This window comes from Myiozetetes cayanensis, unplaced genomic scaffold, assembly GCF_022539395.1.
Source record: "Myiozetetes cayanensis isolate MyiCay16 unplaced genomic scaffold, myiCay2020 scf1, whole genome shotgun sequence".
NCBI classification, from domain to species: domain Eukaryota; kingdom Metazoa; phylum Chordata; class Aves; order Passeriformes; family Tyrannidae; genus Myiozetetes; species Myiozetetes cayanensis.
The window spans coordinates 81871792-81895022 of record NW_026086604.1 but is presented as its reverse complement, the minus strand read 5'-3'; the positions used below and the strand labels follow the sequence as shown (position 1 = coordinate 81895022).

The 23231-nt window shown below is 42.0% G+C and overlaps 1 protein-coding gene across 1 annotated transcript; it reads left to right on the top strand.

Moving 5' to 3' along the window:
- The first annotated feature begins 2716 nt into the window (after window positions 1–2716).
- On the top strand, window positions 2717–22271 carry LOC126645572 (MARVEL domain-containing protein 3-like). Its single transcript, XM_050326132.1, has 5 exons — window positions 2717–2783; window positions 3309–3339; window positions 3964–4119; window positions 7406–7575; window positions 21409–22271. Exons 3-5 carry the CDS (start codon window positions 4004–4006, stop codon window positions 22107–22109), a joined length of 987 nt encoding a protein of 328 aa, XP_050182089.1. The 5' UTR covers window positions 2717–2783; window positions 3309–3339; window positions 3964–4003; the 3' UTR covers window positions 22110–22271.
- Window positions 22272–23231: the final 960 nt, after the last annotated feature.

Below are 23231 nucleotides of genomic sequence, written 5' to 3'. Positions count from 1 at the left end.
CTGCAATCTCTGGATGTTTCTCCCTCATTAGCACCATTTTTTGTGGCTTGTTTCACTGATTCTTATGTCATACATAGGCAACTCCAGCAATCATTACCTACCCTGTGTTTGCTTTATGAATTCCCAGGGAAAATCCCTTATGTCATAAAGTTTCTTTATGTAGATCTTGCCATGTCATTCTGTGTTGGTTGTGACCCTGTTATTTCAACTACCTGGATCCATAATGACTTTAACTACTTTTTAAACACTTACTGTGCTCATCAGCTTCACTGAATTTTACCCAGTCCATAATCATATCCCTTCAGTTCCACCCAGTCTTCCATCAAACCAAAATGGCTACAACTGAACCCTTTCAGCCCAGAAAGAGAAATGCTTTAACAAAACTACTAGTTATATTGTAAAGAGTGACTATCAAGCATATTTTCATATTTCCGCTCCTCAAAAAAAGTCTGATTCCAGCAGTGTCTCCCTGCAATTTTTTGACTATTTGTATAAAACCTGCCCACCAAAAGGGAGCTGTAACTCCTCATGCCCCCCACCAAGAGCAGATATCTTCTACTGGATGCAAGTGATGAACCTATTTCCCAAATGTTTGTCATCTAGACAGAAGAACAGAATTCATGCAGGCACCCTAATCTTCAGGATAAAATCTGCCAAACTCGCCTAAATGACCTTTAAACAGAAACAGCAGGAATTAGAAACAAGCAGAACTACGAAACAGTAAACCACTCCTGCTGTTAGGCTGCCTTTGCTAGCCAGATGACAGCCACAAATCGAGAAGGCATAGCAACTAACTGATGGGTAGCAATGTCTCAAACTTCAACTTCACATTAGGGCTCCAGTTACATTCACCACTCAGGGCTGCCAAGAGAGGTAGCCCTCTTCCCTCATCCCTCCCCCAGTTTCTTCTCTGTGGGACATGTACTTTTGCCAAGCCCTTGCTCCAGCGCACATTTGATTGCAGCACGAAGCCAATTCCACTCACTAAAACAGCGGAAAGTAAATTGGTTTTGGCTGAAGAGCAAGTGGAATTGGATTATTGTGCGATAAAGCAAGCACTAGGGTTGGTGCAAGACAGAGGAGAAGACAAGCTGAGTTGTACATGTGAAGGCAGGAACAGCAGAAGAGGTCTAGGTGAGGTGAGAATGGTAAACAGCAAAAGAAGCTGTTAACACAGCTCACCCAGAGCAGGGAATCACAGTCTTACCACAGTTCAAAACATATGCACTGAGCATTCAATTCTCATACATCTCCTCATTTTAGGGACAGCAGCTCCTCTGATACCTGCATGTTACTTACAGGGGATTTTGGATTTAGCTCTAGCAGGGGACTGCACTAACAGTTACGCATCTTAAGGCCAAATCCAAGAAGTGCTGGTACTCCAAGCGTGCTGCAGTGAAAGCCCTGGGAAAAAAAGGGATTTTATGGTCCCAGGTCTCGTGCAGGGTAGTGCCACCACCTAGGGAAGCTTTCCAAGGCTCAAGATTAGTCAGGCATAGTGCCATGTTAACACCACCATCCTGTTTGTCAGGGACAGATTGCTTTTGTGTACAGAACTACACAACCAACAAGCCATTTGTTGCAATGAAAGGTTAAAGGGCCCTGTCCAGGCTCTCTCCAAAAGAAGATTATAAACCCCAACCAAAAGCATCCTGAGGGGACCAACATGCCGTTCCTCTGTAAGAAAAACATCACAGGTTGGCAGTGAGTCGACAAAGCCCTGCAAATGCACCACAGTGAGGGCTTTCAGCAGACCACCAAGAAAGAAGGCATTCAAATGGTTGGTTATCCAAAATGCGCCTCTGCACCAGAGGAGAGTTTAGCTGCTTACCTCAGTGTTCAGCCTGTCTAGCATAATACAAGTTTCCCCCATTTTCTTTTACCTTCTTTCCTCCTCACACCTTGTCCTGCGGAGCTTTCTGCCCTGAATGCTGCCAGTCAACGGAGGTGGCTTTAGAAAACCAATAAGGCAACCTGCGGGGACCTTGAATTTCAATTTTATTAACCTTCAGGTTTTATATCCTCTGGGGGGTTACCAGATTCTTCCTCAGCACTGCGGGGTATTAGAACCTCATTTTATTAAATTAAACAAAGCCTGGGGTTGTCAACACTCCCAGACACCAACCCACTCCCACAGCCCTCCTTTCCTTATGTTGCCCAGAGAAGGGCAATGAATCTGGTGAAGGGTTTGGAGCGCATGTCCTATGAGGAGCGGCTGAGGCAGCTGGGGTTGTTCATCCTGGAGAAAAAGAGCCTCAGGGTTGACCTTATTGCTCTCTACAACCCCTGAAAGGAGGTTGTATCGAGGTGGGGGTTGATCTCTTCTCTCAGGTAACTAGCAAGAGGACAAGAAAACATAGTCCCAAACTGTGCCAAGGGAGGTTTGGCTTGGACATTAGGAAGAATTTCTTCACACGTAGGGTGATTAGACCATGTAATGGACTGCCCAGGGAAGTGGTGGAGTCTCCGTCCCTGGAGGTGTTTGACTAAAGACTGGATGTAGCACTCGGTGCCATGGTCCAGTTGACGTGGTGGTGTTCGCTTATAGGTTGGAGGGGATGATCTCAGAGGTCTTTCTTTTCCAACATAACTGGCTCTGCGATGCCGATCCCCGCCGCGGCGGCCGTTCCCAGCAGGGCGCGGGCAGGGCCGCACCTGGGCCGGGCCGCGGCGGGCGGGAGGCGCGGCGGGCGGGGGTGGGAGCGCGGCCGGGCACGGCAGGGCCGTCCCGGCTGCTCCCGGGAGCTGCGGCTGGGCGGGACGGAGCTCGGCGCTCCCCTCAGGTGAGGTCCGCTGGCCTTGGCCCTCGGGGTGCCGAGGGACGGGCTCTTCCCAGAGGAGCAGGCGGCGGGTGGGCGGCGAAGGGGGCGCCTTCTTCCCCGGCGGGCGGTGCGTGGTGTGCGCCATTTGTGCGGGGGCAGCACCCGTGGCAGGGCCAGCCCGGGGGGGCGAAGGGGGTCTCGGCTCGCTGTGGTGGCGCTGTGGCGGCGGGACCGACACCGGGAGCCTTTCCCGTGGGGAAAGGGCGCGGCTGCGGAATGGCTTCTTCCCGGAGGAGAGGAGCTGAGCCGCCTCCGGGGAAGGCGCCGTCTCGTTCGCTGTTAGATGTAAACAAATAAAAATTAATGTTTTAAAATATTATATTTATATTTGTTTACTTTATAACACCCTAAGGAGGTGGCGGGATGTCATTAAGCGAGCCCTCAGCTTGATCAGTCGAAATTAAATCGACTGCAGGCATTTCTGCAGAGATGGTGAAGGCAGATGGTAATAAAGATGTTTGAAGTCTGCGTTTCCCTATTTTACAGGTTTGGCCTTAGTTGTACCAGACTTGAAAAGGTAAAGACGCAAGAAATAACATCCCGGTAATATTTAACATGAAATTATCAGGTTGTATCTTCTCGTCAGCTTGTATTGGGGCCGGCAGAGCTTTGCCCGTACCTAATGCATATGCAAATCAGAGGCAGCGTTGGGTGCTGACTCTGTTTACACCCCTGGGTGCTCTCCTCGTTGAAACTCACAGGACAAAGGTCAATGCCTGCCCTTTCAGACTTGCCCTGCCACCGGTGGCAGCTATGTGCACACTCATGCAAGGCACTGGCACTTGCTGGGCTTAATATTTTACGTAAGAGTCAACGTTAGACAAGCCAAGATTCGTGTTCTTGGTGGACGCCATGCCTTGTCCTGGCAGCAAAGGCAGGAGAGTCAGAGCAGACCTAGTAAATAAGCAAAACGCAATAAATGTTGAATATAGAAACATTACATTTACTTGATGAGGACATAGAGAAAACCTTCCTGCTTTAATGAAGTTACCTTACTTGTAGTTTAAAGGGTTTTACTTCCTTCACCTCTTAAGGAAGTCTATACTAATTCTTGAATCAGCTTGAAATGGAAGCGAGTGCTGGTCAATGAATAACTTTAAGGGGAGCTATAAAATGAACTGGTTTTATTTCTCTGACTCAGGAAGTTATTTTAGAAAGAAAGAATACGTCTGAGAAATAAGATGTCTCCTGCCGGGAGTCGATACCAAGACAAGCAATACAGGCACCATGAGAACCATAGATCCGATAGATACAAAGAAGACAGAAGAGCAAGAAAACCATACCCATACAATGCAAGGTATGTCTTTCTCTTCTTAAAGAAATACATCACAGCAGGTCTGTAATATCTGCCTTCTCTGCTTGCTTTTAAATACCCTCATATTACTCAGCCTTGAAATCATGAAGCATGAGCATACCACATTTGAAACACATTTTACACTTAGAAATTTAACCTTTTTCTTTGTATTGAGCTTGAGACGAGGTAGAAAGTTAGGCTCTGTGACACAGGCAAAGATGTGAATTTCTGGTGATTATCTGGGTCACGAGTACATGAAGTATGGCCACAGGTCTTAGTACAGTTCCTGAAGGGACTGGTCAGCAGGTGACAGCAAGCTGGTGCTTGCCAAATATGCATTGCTTAAATGAGAATTTTACATGACTGAGACCAGCACAGGGATTTCATGAGCTCTCAGGTTGCTCTATTTCAGCTGTGAATACATTCCTATTAATCTGAAACAAAATTACTTTCACTAGTCGCAGTCAATAAATGGCACTTGTTTAAGTGTCTAAGGCCGCTTGCAGCACTTGATAGTGGGTCAGCCCCTGTCACCACAATAAGCAGATCAACTAATGGATTTCAAGTGCCAAATAAACTCATAAGATATTACACTTCTCCTTCCAGCCTGGCCAGCCTACAGCATGTAAAATGTGAGCTTCGGCTGGTTTTCTTTTAGATCGTACTCCTGGATGCATTTGTAGGAGAGAGGTCTGTAGATCTAAACAGCATTGGCAAATTGGCCGTGGCAGTAAAGTGTTCATTGCTCCCATTTAGTCTCTGAGGACATGATTGTAAGGGAATTTGAGAAAAAAAGACAAGTAGGGAGAGGAAATAAATATAATGAAGATTATTGAAAGGCTGAAATACTGAAGTACTCCCTGATAATACACATTTTAGCAAGAAAAACAGGATGAGAATAAAAGGAGCAGAGGAGAACACTGTGTGGACTGGAAGGAGTACTTAAGTACTTCTGGCTGAGTATAAAGCTTTTGGATAGTGGTAAGCCTATTGTATTATGAAAATAGTTGATGAATTTTTCTTCTCTCTTAAATTATGAAAAATTGGAGAGAAATAGGAACAAAGGCCACCTTAAGAATCATCCTCAGAGGCTCAATGCCTGTCCTTACCAAAAGCTGAGATTGGCAGGCAATAAATTATCTTGAACATGTTAGAAGTGAGAGCAGCTAATGCCAGTAACACATTAATAGCACTGTGGAGAGTAAAAAGGAAACAGAAAACGGTTGGGTTTTTGGTGTGGCCTTCTTTTATTTTTATGTATAGCATAATATAAGCAATGTGTAAAAGGCTAGCTACAAATTAAACCACCACTTTCTAACAAAGCTAATAAATTTCTAATAAATACTTCTCTGTATTTCTTGGTTTTGCTGTTAGTTTCATATGTCTGGATACATAGACTGAAAATTGGTGGATGGACTGTAAAGACTCACAGATCATTCCAGTACCCACCAGGGATTAGAAGAAGGGAAGCTGCATCTACAGAACTGCAGTAGCCATGAAGATAATTCTTAGAGTCAAGTTGAGAATGTGGGGGGCATCAGATCTCACTAAAACTAATCAAAAAACTTTTTTATCAGTTGTTTTGAAGGGGTTTGGCTTAACCTAACAGCATTTCCCCTGCTTGGTTCTCATGGAGTTCTCATGGATTTTGGTGAAAACTTTGGCTCATTGATCAAAGGACCTCCGGATGCTGTAATGAAATAGATGGGAAGAGTTTTGTGGAAGCTGCAAATTTAGGTGCCCAGAGCTTTCATCCCTTATGAGCAAGACTTTCTAGACATAATATTTCTCTTTCCAAATGCATAAATGTTTGAAACTCCTATGGCAACCTTCGTCTCATTGCTGAGGAGAATTACTTAGAACAGGAAAGTCCTGAAGAAAAACAGGAGCAAAGGTGGCCAGAATAGGCCATAGTGAGGAAAAAAAAGCATCTAAAAAAAGGATTTTTTTTTTCCTAATTGTACTCTGTTGCTGAACATTAGGGGGTTTTTATTTTGATTTTTTGATTTGTTTTGTTTTCTGGCAAGTAGCAGGATACAATAGAGAGAAGCAGCTGCATCAGAAGTACCAAAGGGATTGCTTTCAAGTTACTGGAAGTCTTATAAATCACACAGCTTATTTAATTTATGTGACACAGCTGCACAGGATGCTTTGGTAGTTGCACAAGACACAGGACAAAGGTCAGAAAAATCAGAAATGTTTCAGCCAAATAGAGCTGTTGGCAGCTAAACGCGGAGATGTTAGCATTGGTCTTGTTATTGAATGTCTTAATTAAAATGTAAAAACTACAAAGGACATGATTTAATGTAGATGAATGAGATAATATTGAGTCTGGAATTGGATGAAGATAAACCTTAGTAAAGTGCAATGATACTAGGAAACAAAACTACAGTTGAAAATGCTGATCTGTGGGTAAGACATTCAAGATAAAAACTGAATAGGAAAAAAAGACTTTTAAAAATAATAATGCTGAATGAGACTCAAAATACTCTTTAGTAACAAACTCATCCCAGCTGTACCTTGAAAAAGGCAAGCTCCAATTTTCCTTCAAATGAGGGAGAAAATTTTGATTAGACCAAACACTAAAAAATTTACAGCCAATGTTTCTTTTAACTTGAGCGTTTAACTCCGTTCAGAAGGGCAAATTGCACTTTTCCTACAGAATAATCCAAATCTCATCAACCTTAAAAAACATCAGACTTCAGATGTGGAGCTCTATGTCATTGCAGCAAAATGGACCATTTTGAAGTATATAAATGAAGAGACTAATTAGAGACATGAGAAATTGTTTTTTTGGGGGGTTGCTTTTAGATTCCTTCTCAAAGTTCTTCAAAGACCTCAAGAATTTTAATAGGCTATTTTCCCACTTTAAAATCTTTATCTGTTTCTTGTAATAACTTTTATTCTTTTAAAGGTCATCCTTGTGAGACACAGTAGTTGAAAGTACGAACTTATTATCTGGACTGCTATGGACTAGTTAAAAACGTTTGTTTTTCATGAAAAAGCTGTTGCTCCTCCTTCCTACCTTTTGCTAGTAACCTAAACAGTTTCGCCAGCCTATCCAGTGAGGACATAATTTTCCAAACTAAGGGCCATAGAGTGCAAATATCCTTGTGAACGTGGATTTATGCAAGTATTTGGGATATTTGCTTTCAAAACAGGCAAGAAAAGAGATCAGATGCCTGTGAAGCAGTCTAGCTGCTTCCAGTAAGAGGATGGTTTCTCATGTTCTAATGTTCAAGAGAGAGTATGATCTAATTAACAAACAGTAGTTATTTTCTCATTGTAGATCAACAGAAGACATTGGAGGTGGCCAGCACTCAAGAACTTCTACTGTTTGCTCAGACCCTTATTCTAAAACCTCAGGAGCAGCACGGGAGTATTTTGACCCACAACCAGAGTTTTATCCTCCCAAGGAAACCTTCTCAATGAAGTGTTCAAAGGTATGCACAACAAGAGGTATGTGAGACTCATACTGCTGGCCATCCACCCCTCTCCTTCCAAGGACTTCTCTTGGTTTTGGTTTCTGTGTTTAGAAGCGCAACAAAGTAAAGCTAGAGGAATATTAAAAAAAAAAAAAATCAAACCCAACAACAACAACAAAAGCCCACAAGAACTGGGAGAATTAAAGTTAATGAATGGCATAACTGAGAGTTATGTCATTTTAGACATCTAAAGGCAAGATTTATACAGATATTTAGACACTTGGAAATACGTTTCCAGAATATTCATCCAGAGCATCAGGGTGGGTCGTGTGTATAAGCAGCCGGTTTGTGCCACAAGAGGTTAACCTTTGGGGTTTAGAAATAGAATAGATATTTGCATCTGTAGGCAATTTAAAGATGGCTGCTGAAGGTTTGATGCTAGTTTATTTCTGACACATTCTTCTCAGACTTTTTATAGACTCTGGATTTAATCCAGTCATCACTCATACATCTTTGCAAAGCACCATTGTGGGAGACAAAAGTGTTTTCTGGATGTGAATCCAATAATACAGTTTTTGAGAAATAACTTAAGTTTTTCATAGCTAGGAAGCAACTGCAACAAGCACAGAAATGAGCATTAATGTGGGAAGAAATCAGCCTTAGTAAACGCATTCCCATAAATTAAAAAAAAAAAATCTCTAAAATATCCATTACCCCTTTGAAGTTTTCCTTCTTCCAGGACAGTGAGCATTCTCACCTTGTTTGTAGGAAAGGTCCACTGCAGTCTAAGTTGAACCTTTGCAGCTAAGTGCAAAGTCTTTGGCTGAAGTCTATAAACAGACTTTCAGTGTCCTCCAGTAAAGAGACAAAGAGACAAAGAGTTTAGCTGTTGGAAGTAATTTAAAGTACATAGTGTTAGATTATTTTTTCACTCCATGTAGGAAAGTTAAATAACACACTCAATTCACTCTTAATATTTCTTTATATGTGAATATGTGAACAGTTTTAAGAGTGAGCTGAACTATTTTCTCATTGTGTTCTCTGTATTTGTATGCAGTGTGGTTTTTGTCTTGAGATGTAACTACAACCAATAGTAGAGCACATTTAATAACGTGGAGCCATACTGATTTTTTACCCATGATAAAATTGTATCATCAATTTCTTCTTCAACCATATTGAATTGTTTTAACTTGTCTAAAAAGCTCTAGAAGACTCCATGCTTTATTTTATCACAGCTTTAGAAAAATAAAGTGGCAAATTATTTTTAGTTTTGAGTTTCACTGGTTGTTTAGACTTATGAGTAGCTTAACGTGAATTTCTGGGGTATTTTTCCCTGCATTTTCTTCTTACTATTTCAGTTAACTAAACATCATTAACGTTTTAAAAATGTCCTACATTTGGATGCATCAGTTGACAATGATGATTTCACTTCCACCCCTCCCCCTGGTATTGCTCAGTATTTTCCAAAAATTTAATGTCTGAGCTTGCAGTGGAGGAGGGAAAAGAGAACATGTAGAAAAGAAACCCTTATATATAGTGTTTAATTGTATTTTAGTTTGTTTTTAAATAAAGATAGTGACTGCTAGGACGTAGGGCCACCACAAGACAGTTAGAGTAGGCTGGATAGTTTGTAGGGACTTGAATTTGGGACTTAACTCATGACGTGTCTTTTACCACCGATTTTGGGCCAAATCTTTACCAATTTTGACCAAGGTGGACGGGCCACCTTTACTTAACCTGTAAAAGGAACATATATTAATTATATGTGTTCGAAAAATAGCAACTTTATTTCAAAAAATGAAAATATAGTGGAGGTTGATAAGATTATGAAAATGTTACTCCCCTGTTTAATTTTTGAAAGCACCAGGATTTAGCAGACTTTCCTAGACTTGTTTTGCAGAATTCTGTATTCCCTGAAGTCGTAGTAGATGTCGTAAATGAAAAGCTACATGAATTGTTTACTGAAAAGTCAGTACATGTGAGCTACAACATTTTACAGCATGAGAAGTGCCTGTAAATACTTCTTAACCATCTCTTTCTTTTGCCAATGATTTTTCAGCAGTCTGGTGAAATTCCCCCTTTTCCAGTCACCGTAATTCTAAAATAAATTAGACTCAAACAAGGCTGGGAAATCAGGTGATGTACCACAGTCTTTTCCAGAGTAACAACTGAAATGGGAACCTTAGTTTCTGACCGTCCATTAAGTTGTTGTTTTTTGGTTGGTTTTTTTTCTTTTCCCTAGCACAATTATGTTCTTTGTGCAGTTTAGAAAACTAGGGAGCAATTCTGTACAACCAGAGCTCTGAAAAATATTTGCTTCACTTACATACTACCTTCTTCATTCATGCTTTTTACCAGCAATAGCCCAAAAAGCTAAAGGTGAGTTTCAGAAATAAGCAGTTATTTTTTTAAGGATCCTTTGAACACTTTAGGATTTTACAACACTTTAGGACCTCTTTCTCCTATCTTTGTTCTTTCCCCCCTTCCCTCCCTAATCCCTGGCCACCTTTTTTTTTTTTTTCATTACAATCACATTAGGACAATAAACCCAACCCACATAAAATGGAAGAAACAGTTGATATTGACCTTTTTTGCCAGTAGGAACATTTGATACTATCTAAGAAACTTCAAAACATTCTGCTGTTTTTTAATCCTTTTGTCTTGAAAACAGAAAAGGGACAAAAAAGTCCATTAAAACATTATATGAGTGATACCCATTCAAAGCCATTCAGGTAGGATCACATGGCTGTAGCAGTACTGGATCATACAAGGCACCTGATTACTCATCCTCTCAAACAATGGACTAATGTACAAACTTAGGAGGACCATCGAAGTTTGGACCAGCAGAGAACGAGCTGTCTTCTGGAATACATTCCAGACTTTGGATTGGTGGAATTTCCGGAATTGCAAAACTGCACTCATATCTGTTTTGTTTAACACCTCTTTATAGACCTATCAAATTTGCTGAATTCTCTTCTGAATCCCCTTTTGAATGTTTGGCCTTCACATTGTCTTACCACAAAATGTTCCAGAGCTTCTTTGTGCCACTTGAAGAACTACTGTTTTGTTCCTTAAAACATTTTAAAAAAGGTGTCTGGTGGTATCCACAATACCTAGTGATAATCTCATACATTCACCTCCTCCATGAGATTTATGGTTTTGGAGTGAAGTCTTCCCTTTCTCCCTGTGCCTGTACTCCTGTTGCTTCTTCATAGCTTGAACAGTTCTGGCCTTAGGGAGAACAAAGTCTTCCCAATTTTGGCTAGCTTGCTAGTCTTACACCTTTTCCATATCCACCATATCTTTTGGAGATGGGCTGACCAGAAATGCAGTAAAAATTCCAGATAAGTTCCCAAAAGAATCAGACATCTGCATAGAGGTTCTGGTTATGTAGTCCTGTTCTAATGCTTCCTAGCTTTTTGTGTGGTGTTTGACTATCAGTGAACAGTGAGCTGATGTTTTCAGAGAAGGATACCTGAAGTCTTTCCTGAGTGCAAATACTTGGTTTAGAATCCATCTCTGTGCTATGTAGAGGAGTGTGTGTATATGTGTGTGTGTATGTGTGTTTCTCTACATGCTTGAAGTGTGAGGTTGCTTATCAAGCACTGATTTAATCAATTTCTCATTCAAGAGCTTGAGCTCTCAGCAGCCTACCAATTTTACAGTTGGCAATCGTGAAGATTTTTTTTGGTGATTATTATTACAGCAGACTTCACCATCTCACTTTTCCGTGTTTTTAATTCATTCGTCTGTGCATCTACCATCGTTTTTTGTTACGTCGTTTTTTGCTGCATCACTTTGGCCCCCACTTGCAGCTCTTTGGGCCATATTGCAGAGCAGACCCCGGATGCACAAACTGTGTTCCCCTTGGATAAAACTAAACGAGAGGGTGAGCTGTAACCCGTAGCAGGCACTCTGCCCTTTGGACCAAACTAGAGCCAAAATATAGTACTCCTCTCTCCCCAGAAAACACCTGTCATTTTCCCCTACATCTTCAGCTCCACTTCTTTGACTCTACAGATCCTCCCTTCTTTATTGCTACCATGGGCATACTGCTGACAGGCAACACAAACTAGTGATTAGTCCCTTAACTCTATATAAATGAAAACTGGTTGTTTCCTTTTTATTTTCCTTTAGCCACTGCTAACCTGTGAGAGGATTTTTTATCTCACAGGAGCCTGTGTCATTTAAGAGCACTAATTTTCTTCATGTATCTGCTGATTCTTTCAAATGGCTTCCCTCTAACAGATTTTTGATTAGTCCTGCTGTGCTGTCTTTATGTCTCCTTTCTATATGCTGGGGGATTTTTACATATGTGGGCCTGCAGATTACAGATTCAAAAGACAGTAGAAACACAGAAGTCTGCCACCTTCTGTTTCTACAGTAGTGATGGGGATTTAAGGAACAGCTTATAGACTGGTGTCATACCGTCTAGATGCACTGTGTAATATTATGGGAATTGGAAATAAACTGTTTGTCATAAAGACAAACCATTCATCAACTAAGGAACTCCTGCTTGCAAAGGCCATTTCTTACAACTTACGCACATTAATGCATGCCATTTAAAGCAGCACATGTTGAAAACAACAAGAGTTTTTTGACCTAGGGATACTTAGAGCTGAAATTCTCTCAGAAGGAAAGTATTCAGTTTACTTTTCACAGTGCAGGTAAAAATTCTGTGCTTCTCTCTTTTGTGTAAAAAAACTAAATTAAGTAATCATTTTGCCTTTCAAAGAACCCCCCTTGGGCTAATTGAAAATATAACCAGATTCAGTGCTTTGCTTTAGCAGCGGCAATGAGAAAAGTGTTCAAGGCTGGCTGCTGTGCTGCTTCCTTCATTTTAGCGAGAGTAAAATCTGAGTCAAAGCCAAGAGTGAATTGCTGATCATAAATTGGCCATGGATATTTGGTCACTTGACCTTGAAAACTTTTAATTTTCTTTTTATTATGTATATTGGTGTGAAAGAGGTGGAGCAATGCAATTCCAGGATAATGCCTCCTATACTTTTGCTTAAACAGTGAAGGTAAACTAAGTTTCTCCCATGTTCAGTCAGTCTGCAGTTCAGGACATTGCCTACCCTTTTACCTTCCATAGAATTGTACTGTGCTGGTCATAATTTCTGAGCAAATAACTTTTTTTTTTTTTTTTAATTCTTCAACCCACTTGGCATTTAAAGGAGACAACACCTAAAAGGTTAGAAAATAGTCTGTGGAGGAGCAAGTATAATTGGATCCCTGTTATTTGCTGCCATGAATACAGCTTTGCGCCTTGAATAGTGTCAGATTTCTTAAGCATATTGTAGGCACTTCCAAACAATCATGCCTTTAGCCTACATTCTAACATCCACAGTTGCTAAAGCCTTCAGACCAATTTCCTTTCAGAAAAAGACAGCATTATGGTTTGTAAGAACAAGAAAAGTCTCCAATTTCAAGCATAGCCAGGAGGAAATATCAAACTGAATTTATTTGGAGGAGGAAATAGAATTAGGGAGTAACAATTACTTTCTCTGGGATATTTTGATGCACTAACAAGCCGGCATTAATTCAAGTGTAAACATCTATAAGCTTTTGTTTTTTCAAACACAGGGGTTTTTCCTGTAGCTTTGCATGCTGGCAGATAATCACAGACTGGGAAAAATACTGAGATAGAAAGTCACCCTAAACACAGGGTTCACACTAATAGACACTTGCTTTGAGTTATCCCATTGTTCATAACCATTATGCTGCTGTTGTTATGTTGCTGCGTTATGTCGGGATCCTGTTCCTCTTGGAGTCAGACATCAGAGCAGGAGGGGAAAAATTTTTCTTAGGGCACTTGTATCCCTTTCAAATGCTGTGGAGATGTTGGGGGAGAACAGTGGTCTGCAAGAAGCATGAGTGAGACTGGAATAGAAATATGTCTTCTGTAGCTTCAGGTATGCATGTTCAAAACCACTGAAGGGTCATTAAATATGCATAGTGCAGGTAACTGTGGTGAAAACAAGCATTTGACAAGTACATTCAGCAGCACGTTACATCTTTTCAGCAGTGGTCAGTGGGACACTTCCATTTCTGTGGAGGTACCCAATAGGATTAGAAACTGTTGTATTTTGTAGCCACTGTCTTCACGTTTTGCCCCTACAGTGTGCCATGCTTAGCTCCTTTAAACTGAGCTCAAAGCTGCCTTACACTGTTCCTGTTGCAGTTAATTTCAGTGTATTTCTGTGTACGAAGGGAGCACTAAGCTCCCCTACAGTCTCCTTGTAATTAGACAGCTTCCCCTTCTTTCTGTTACAAAATATATTTTAAATACAGCGTGACTAACAGACTGAAATTGCTGCCAAGATTTTTAATATTGTAATGGTGAAGATAGAGGATATTAGTAGTGGGAATTGGATGGAGCTCTACAGATTCAAATAATCCCAGTTATTCAAAATGCCTAATTAAAGTAGCGCAGTAACAAGAGACAGCGGCAGAGCTGCAGGTAACCTTCCTGTTCTCAAGTTAAAGTATTTCACTTGGAGCTAAGTCCTGTTTGCTGTGAAACACAAACAGCCGTGAGCAGTTAGCTCTATAAAAACACGCAGGGGAGCTACGCTAGTTGCAGATGCCAAATCTTACCTTTAGCTAACTGCTGCCTTGCCAACACATGGGACTTTCACTCTGCCTACGTTTTCATGTGAAATTGTTTTCATCCAGCTTTTGGCACTGAGCTAACATGTGCAACGATTGTTTTTAGAGAGAGGAGAACTACAACTGAGAAGACTCACTGCAGTTGGCAGGGGAAGGTATTGGCAAAGTTGACAGTAGCTGTTAGGTATGTGTTAGACTCCAGTTCATGTTTCCCGTACTGGGAAATCTTAGTTACGTTTGCTGTCTTACATTACAGAAGAAGAGTTACACCATCTTGTAAGGGCACTAGGTTTGTCTTCCCCACATCTGACCCAAATTATGGGAACAAAGAAAAATTCTTCTCTTTAAAAAGGCGGCTCTCAAAGCCAATTGATACAGCAGACAGACTATCTATTGAATCTAGCTCTATTTCTTGAGGTGGTGATCTTAGCTCACTTAAGGGACAAAAATCCACTGAGGCAGGAATGTTGCTCACTTAGTGTGACAACCCACAATTGGTAAAGTGAACGAGAAACTCAGGTTCACAGGTGCCTCCAACCTGACCTACCTTCAGCCAGACTATGACTACCTAAAGAACAGTAACACCCCAATCTTTGTACTTTCTAAAGGCGGCTCGGTTTCAGTTCAAAGGAGGGAGTGGCTATGGAAAGTTGGCATAAGGAACAAGAGTGTTTCATTGTTTTCTGAACTCTTTTTAAAAAAACTCCTGCAAGTTTGTTTCAATACCAAGGCACTTGTTTACCACTTGAAAGAACTATTGGTACATTAGGAAGAAAAAAGGCCATTTTCTGAAATGCAGAACATGAGATGACCATACAGAGACCTACCAGTGCTACAAATAACACATAAAGCCTTTTACAGTTGTTGTGTTTGAACAGTGGTGTCGAAGACTACAGTCTAATTCAAGATCTTTGCTTCCCATCCTCTCAAAAATTAGGAAAGATGACTCATCTTCAGTTAGCAGCAGAGAAATCAAGAACATTCTAGAAGTGATGCTTGAAAGAACTACTGGGAAAAAGTAAACCATAGCTGTTGTTCCCAGGCAGGGGCTGGGTTGTACTGAAACTGTCTTACAGTGGTGGGAAAATATGGGGATAGAGGCTGATGCAATTTTTCTCCAGTTTAAGTCCACCCTTTCCTGTGAAAATTGGACAGCACTGCTTAGAGGATGGGAGAGTATTAAGCAGAAAGAATAGAGCAGGTGGGATCCTTGTTCTTTAAGGGAAGAGGATACACATTAAAAACAGGATAATAATACATTTGGATCTGAGCACTCTGACTGTGCACATGAGACTTTTCTGAAACATTAAAACCAAGGCTGGTCATCCTTTGAGATTTCCTAACAGACTGATTATCTTGACTAAAGAGGGACAACTTATAAAAAGATAATAATAATTCTTTTTTCTAAAGCACTCAACTCTTTTAATTTTCCCAGTTTTAAACTGTTTTTGCATTGATTTCCAGTAAGAAGAATATCTCAAATGAGCATAAGTGTGTTGGGCACATCCATGCAATTTAAATTCAGTTGGCTCCGAGTATGTGTTTCCCTTGGGTCCCTTGAAAAGCCAAGATTCTGTTGGTGTTACATTGCCTAATTCTTGTGTTTTAGGGTTGGGTTGTTGTTTTTTTATTGCCTTTGATTTTAGTGTGACTTAGTGAAAGCTAAATCCCACCACTGGCTATAGAACACAGAGACCTACAAAAATACTAGTGGGGTGGGGGCTTTGGGGGCATTTGTTTTTTATAACAAAGCTGTGTGTTGCCTTTATTCTGCATCAGTGAAACTGGTTGAATTCTTGTTACTGGTTTCAGTAAGATCTTGCTTTGTACGTAAAGGGAATAATACCATTAGAAAGATATTTTAATACTTTGCCTCCAGATTTTATATTTTTTTATCTCTTGCTACCGTTGTCTCCATTTCATTTCCCTTATTCACTTCTCCTCCTCTGTTTTGGTCCTCCCCACTTCTGTTACTTTTTTGTCCCCTTCCAATAGCAGAGCCGAACCCCTCTTTCCTTTGATGTTTTCTACCCCTTTCCTTTATTTTTTCCTCTTGCCATTGACTCAGTTTAGCAGAGCAGTGACCAAAGCTGCATTGAGCTGTGCCTTCAGTCTCTGGGGAATACCAAACCTGCACTGGCAAGAGATGTTCTGCATTTGAGATCCTTTTCAGGACTGTCTGCTGCTTTTGTAAGTCACTATATATGGTTAAAATACTTATCTGCTCCTTTGCAGGAAAAAAAAAAAAAAAGGAAGATTACCTCTGAAAAGCAGAAAGCTGCCCAAACTGGGAAAAAATACCTAATGAGAACTTTCAGTGAAAAAAACTGAGGGAAGGATTTTTCTCATGTGTTTTGTAGCTTCTAACCCCTCTCTTCCCTTCTCCTGGAGCGACCCCTAATGGGATGTGAAACGGGCACCACTGACCTGTGTATCTCCAGCCCTGCCACTATGCTCCAGGTGCCCGAGAGGGGCAGCCAGACACTCCCAGGGCTGCCAGCTGTGTCCTGCTGGTCCCAGTGGTAGGTGGTCTGCAAAGGAAGCAGAGGGAGAAAGCAAGCCAGAATGGAGAGTGATAAACGAAGAGTATCTTAGAAGTACACAGGCACGTTCACTGAAGAGGAGGGAATAATACCAAAAGAGACAGGAGGGAGTCCATGTGCAGTCAGCAGAGGAAGACAGTGACAGACACAGTGGAGGGAGACACTTTGAAGGCCTCCTCTATCAGCTGGGCCCTGATGGGGTCAGGGGTGTTCAACAGAAACACCCAGAACAGTCAGAACTGTCTGTCCTGCAGACTCATTTATAGGGGTTGCAGAAATAAAGGAATTAACATGGATTGACCGTTTTGTCTTACGTGCACCTGTGTGTACATGTGCCATGACCCCCACATCTGAACATCGGGGCCATCCTTCCACAGCCTGCCTGGATGAAAATTCCTCTTACAGCTTCTGACATGTGAGACTTGAGCACAGAGTTGAGTTACTGGGTACCACACATTCAGCCACAGTGTAGTTTTATGGGGCAGAGCACACAGATTTAACAGCTCACCTGAGGAGAGTTTCTGGTCTTTCTCTGGTCCTGGCTGTGTTATTTCCCCTGCTAAACTCATGCCAATGTAATTGCTCATCAGGTATGCTCTGAGTCACTTCAAGTTGCTAAAGTTGCAGAAAAAACCAGCACCACACAAGAAGAGAGCTGAATTGTTTCCTGCTGTTTTAATTTATCTATACAGCTATTGGAAAAAACTGGAGGAGGTAGGGGAGAAAAGTAGTGACTGCCCAGTCAAGGGTAGGAGCTGTTAGAGTGAAGTCAGCTGCCTGTGGCTCTGTGCCCTTACCAGCCTACCTGGCTGCTTTGCTGCATGTTTGAGCCCACCATCTGACAGAAGATAAAACCATTGTTCTGCAGGTTGATACCATGGCAATAGCCCAGCAGGGAAAAGAAAGGGAAAGAAAAAGCGAATAGTAGATTAATAGTATAAATTAGAAGGCTGCTGTTTGTTGTAGCAGGAAGCCTACTCACAGCAAAAGATGACCAGATTCAAGCAAAATTAACAAGTATGACACATTGAAGTTACTATTCTCTGCAGGTTTAGATTTTATGGAATGAATGAAACAGTTTTCTGGAAAGCTCTGGCAACATCCACTGTCCTCTGCATTGCAGCCATTCTCCTCACCTTCAGTGCTGAAAAGCAGTGCAGGAAAGAAGTGTAGGAAAGGAAATAGTAATCCAGGAGCCCTGACTTGAGCCTTGTAACTTGCTCAGTAAGGAGAGGGTTAGTTCCTGAAGCCAACTGTTCACTGTGCTGATTTTAGTACAAACAAGTAACATTTTAGATAGATCCAAAGATTTTGAACTTGAGAAAGGAAAAAAATAACCAGTGGAATTTCAAGATGTTTCAGACTTCCTGTCGTTTTACACTCGGATCTTGCAGTGCGTTAGTTGTTGCGTGGTATTAGGGAATAATTGCAGAGATAAGCAACTTCCCCAGAAGGAAGACCTTTTGGCAGTCTAGTTTCTGGAGGTATAATTCTAAGATGACATAGCTAACAGGCCTCTGAAAGCAGAAATGGCAGCACTGACTCAGAAGCATGGCTTGTAACTCAGTCCTTTCTGCCAGCAGTACACTGCTTGACATAGGTCACTGCTGGGATGTATGTTACAATACTTTGGCAGAGCTAAGATTCAAAACTTAGCTGTCCTTTTATTCCTTATTTCTCAAATCTGTCTATCCTATTTATACTAGTATAGTAGGATTTGGCATCAGCTTGTAACTCGCACAGAACAAGCTTGCACAAGGCTTTTGGGGTCTGAACATAATATTTCCCTCAAAGCCCTGATGATTGTACAAGGCCTTAGGGATTTCCACTAATTGTCTGATACTTTCACAAAAACTGCTGGCTGTCATTGCAGACCTGTAATTCATTCTACATACTGCTTATCATTTTAGAATTTTCTTTAGTACAGGAGTCTTTGTTATTGCACTTTTAAAAAATAAATTAAAAAAAAGTAAAGTCATGTGATAAAAATAACAGGTGGAGTAGCTGCTAATGAACCTCTCTCTGTTGTTTAATTACTCTAATCAATTCTACAGCAGGCATGTGTGACAACTGGGGAGGTGCATACAAAACCTGTCCAACCTGAATGCCCCGTGTAAGGAAATTTTTCAGGCATGCCATTAAAGCATCTAATGCTGCTGTTAAAAATACAGTAGACCTACACTGATCATATTTGCTACCCCGTTAGCACTCAGCTCAGTGAAGTTATGGGGTTGCATATACAGAACGTGTGTGAACATGTAGAAAGTTTTTGGAGCAGTGTCGTTGAGGATTGGGGTCAGTTATAAATGAGGGGAGGTTAGCAGCAGGTGGTGACGGCATTGGCAACAGAAAATTGCCATATCTGAAGCTCAGCAAGGTAACGCACAGGAAACGTTGATGCTCAGTAGGTCAGAGGGCCTCAGTAGTCATAGACGAAGAGGAAATTCTGAAGTCAACAGTAGAAGAAGGCTGACTGGTCCTGAATTCCCAACCACCAAGTTCCCAAACATACTTAAAATTTATGTTTCCCTTAATCAAATGGTCTTTCCTCCCTGTAGACTTGTAAGAACTGCTTCCTGATGGAGCATCTATGAAATCAAGTAATCAGCCTTTAGAAAGGGAAGTGCCCTTCTGCATCCAAAACCATCCAAGGGCCCTGAGTATCTAAGCTGACTCCCTGTATTTAGAAGGTACAATGTACAAATCAGCTGAGCAGACAAGAAAAACCTGATTGAGTTCCAATTAATGTCCTGTATACACCCTCCTCTTTCAAAATACTGTGAACAGTCCTAGTAAAGTGATGACTCTCTACCTACTACAAAATATTGAGTCTTTTGGCTGCATTGTTTGCAATTGGTACAAAGAGTTCCAAATCCTGACTTATGGACCAAGATTCAAATTCCTCTTTTCATTTAGCTCCACAGATATATTCCTTTGAAGTATTTGAAACTCCTAAACAGATTCGGTGACTAGCACAGTTATTGCCCTGATTCCCAGAAACTGTTGTTCAGAAGGGTCAAAGAAAAGGCATGTTGTCACGCAGAAATCAGCATCACCTCTGAAGAACACATACATACAACTGCACATTTAGTTCCTCTTGGAAAAGAGCATTTTTTGTGCTCTGCCTACTCTACCTAAATCTTTTTAGGAGGTGAAATCTGTATAGGTATACACCTGTATATACATGTACAAGCAGACTGACACATGCTGAGTTTCAGTTACTCTGTTCCTAGGTATTACCACCATTATCATTGCTCCCCTTTGAGCTCCTGGGATGGTTTTCAAGGCCATGATGTGAATGGGCTCAGTGCTGACCTACAGCTGCATTAGCAGAAGTAAGGGGACCAGTCTGGATACACAGGGAAGCAGGAGATCCTGAAGTAGCCAGAGGCTCTCGTCAAACAGCCGCAAGTACTTTCCTGTGCAGAGCAAGCGGCAGCAGGAAAGGGCTCATTACCTCAACACTCTGTGGAGGGAATAAGAAGGGCCAGAGTGGGAATATCTGATAATCCTTCATGGTGGCTGTCACTGGCTTTCCTTGGTTGGAAGCATCTGGCAACACAAGAGAGGAATTTGTTTAATTCCCTTGCGTTTCTGCTCTATTTCAGCCCTTTCTTTTCAAGCCCATACAGCCTTGACAGCAACTGGAGCCATTGCTCATGAGGAAAACGCCATGTGGATCAATGTTAGCAGCATAAAATGAAAGTCTGTATGCAAACCACAGATCCTGCCCCACTTTAAAGACAAATACAGGACCACTGTGTCAAGCATCTTACATTCTTGGCTGTCAGACAGCAACAGAATAATAAGATTCACAATTGTGTAATTAACTTCAGAACTTTGGAGCGACAAGCCTGACATGTTAGGGGTTTTAATTTCCCCAATAGGCAGCTCTATCTATGCTATGCTTCAACATCCGTCATGTTTACTAATCTTAGTCTGACCCCTAGTGAGCTGCCACAGAATAATCAGATAAGGCTTTCTTCTGAATGTGCAGGGGTAGAAGAGAACACGACTTAGTATCAAATTCACTTATCTCCACATAAAAAGTGGTTTTTGCCTCTTTCCCCTTATTTTTTTTTTTTTTGTGCAATCAGGAACTGCTTCCTCAGATTTATGAAGAGATTTTTGCCTCTGAAGGAGATGAAGTGCAAGTTATATCTGATTAGATAATACATTTAAATTAACAAACACTTAGACAAAAAAAGGGTGCAAGCTAAAGCAGTAAACATTTTAAAGGACTTAAATAACTTGCACAATTTTTCAAGCCATTAGAAGCTTCTGGGTTTTTGTCAGCTCTAACCTCAGCATTTTGTTCATACTGAATATTTCTTGCTCAGTGTGTTTATGCCAGGTAGTTACAGGCCAAAATACAATCAATGTGCACTTGCCTTGGCAATAACACAAGCATAGTAAAATTTTTATGGATTTTTTTTTCCCCTGCATGAAGATCTATCTATCAGGCACACTGACAAATTAAAAAAAGTAATTTGCCCAACCTCTGAAATGTATCCACGAGAGTTCAGGCTTCTTTGTTGTTTGTTTTGGTTTGCTTTTTTTCTTCTAAAAGCAGCACTCTTCTGTAGCTGTAGCCAAGAGGACTCTGTCAGTACTGGCGCACTCTGTCCATGGTTTTGATGTACTTCTGTCACCCACAGCCTGTGCACAAGATGTGGCTTTGACACCTGTTCCCTTCTTTCCACTCCTTACAGGCATTTTGAAGTTTGTGGAAATCACAGTTAACCTCCTGGTACTGATTTGTGTGGGAGCTTCCCAAGCCTCTGTTGCAGGCTTCACATCCCTTGGAGGCTTTGGATCCTTTAACCTGAATTCAGCCTACAGCCCCTTCGAGGGCACAGAGCTCCGGGAGGTGAGGGAGCTGGACATGCAGATCACCCAGATGAGAGCCCCTTGCGTGTACGGCGGCGTAGCCTTCAGCTTAACAGCAGCAGTGCTTACCCTTGTCTTCCTCGTGGTGGGGGCAAAGCCCATCCACCAGCTCAGGACAGGGCTGCTGGTAGGCGAGTGCGCCTTCAACCTGCTGGCTGGCGCGGCGTACGTGGTGGCCGTGGGCCTCTACCTGCATTTTGTCAGCCAGGTGAACTCCACAGAGGTTTGCAAGAGGCGTGAGAGGCTGTACTCGCGCCGTGGCTACACCTCCATGAACTGCGTGGTCCAGGGCGGTGACGCGGCCGTGGGCCTTTTCGGGGCCGTCGCTTCCTGCTTGTACTTCGCCAGCTTCGTGGTCTGCATCCGTGCTGTCCGAACTGTCAGGGCCTTCCAGAGCCACGTGGCCAAGGCTCAGCACAGCCCCAAAGTCAGTGTTAAGGACAGAGGCATCAGAAACCACCCTGCTGTTCACAGGACCACTGAAAGCTCCCACAACATCCAGGCTCTCGCCACGTTAGTGTGAAGTTGGCTCTGGGACTGTGCCAGAGAGCTGGGGCTTCAGCCAGGGACGGACACTGGGTGTCACATGGCAAACAGGAGACCAGCCCACAGTGTATCTCCCTACAAGGTGCTGAAGTGTGTACAGAATCACTAAATGTAACTATACAGCTATAACATGATGTAATAAAATTGACTTTGAGTGACTTTGTTTTAACGGGTTTTTTTTTGTACTAGTCTCTCAAGCGGGACTCCTGCAGGTAAAATGTGTTTGTGATGTTTTCATCCTGCACAGAGCAAATCCAAATAGTAAAGGGCTTTTAACACGTTATAACTGCATTGATGCCAAACTTGTTCTAATAACCACTTCCTTTCCTCTCCTGTGGCATAAGGAATTGAATACACAGCTAGGACGGGCAGCCTTCAGCAGATCCTGGTGCCTGCTGTGCATCCTGTTGATTTATGCTACAGTGCTCACAAAGCAAAGGACACTCGAGTGCTTTTCTGAATCGTGTCTGAGGTTACATTTGTGACCTGTTTTGCTTCGGCTAGTGAAGCGTTTTATCTTTTGAGTCACAGGGGTTGGCACATGCCGATCATGTGCTCCCTGAGGAATGCTGCCGGGAGGAACTGGCTGCAATGTCGAAGGCAGCACTTTGGTCCTTATCCAGTTTCCTGCTATATTTTCCCAGCTCACTGAGCGCAGATCAGAACCCAAGAGACAACACAGTGGTTGGGAATCGGCTTAGTAAAGATACCGTTTGCTTCTGTAAGCCCCTAAATAAGGTTTGGCTTGCTGACTCCGCAGCCTGTGCTGGGCAGAGCCCAAATCCGGAACGGTGCTGGCTGCCCTGGGAACACTGTAACAGTGACAGAAAGCACATGTATCCTTCCAATATCTAAACAGGCAAAGCATGAGTGAACAGCAGTAATTGTATGCCCCAGGGATGAGAAAATAAATTTAAGAGAACTTCTTTCAAGACTCCTTTGTTTGAGGCAGAGGAAATAGATCACTGGTCTTCATAGATGAGGGAGTGCCAAAAAAAAGGCTGCTCTTGAAGTGTGTAAAGTTTGTCAGCTTGAGGGAGGGAAGAGATAATTTTGATTCTGGCTGTTCTCACTCTTTTCAGTTTCGTCTAGCTCACAG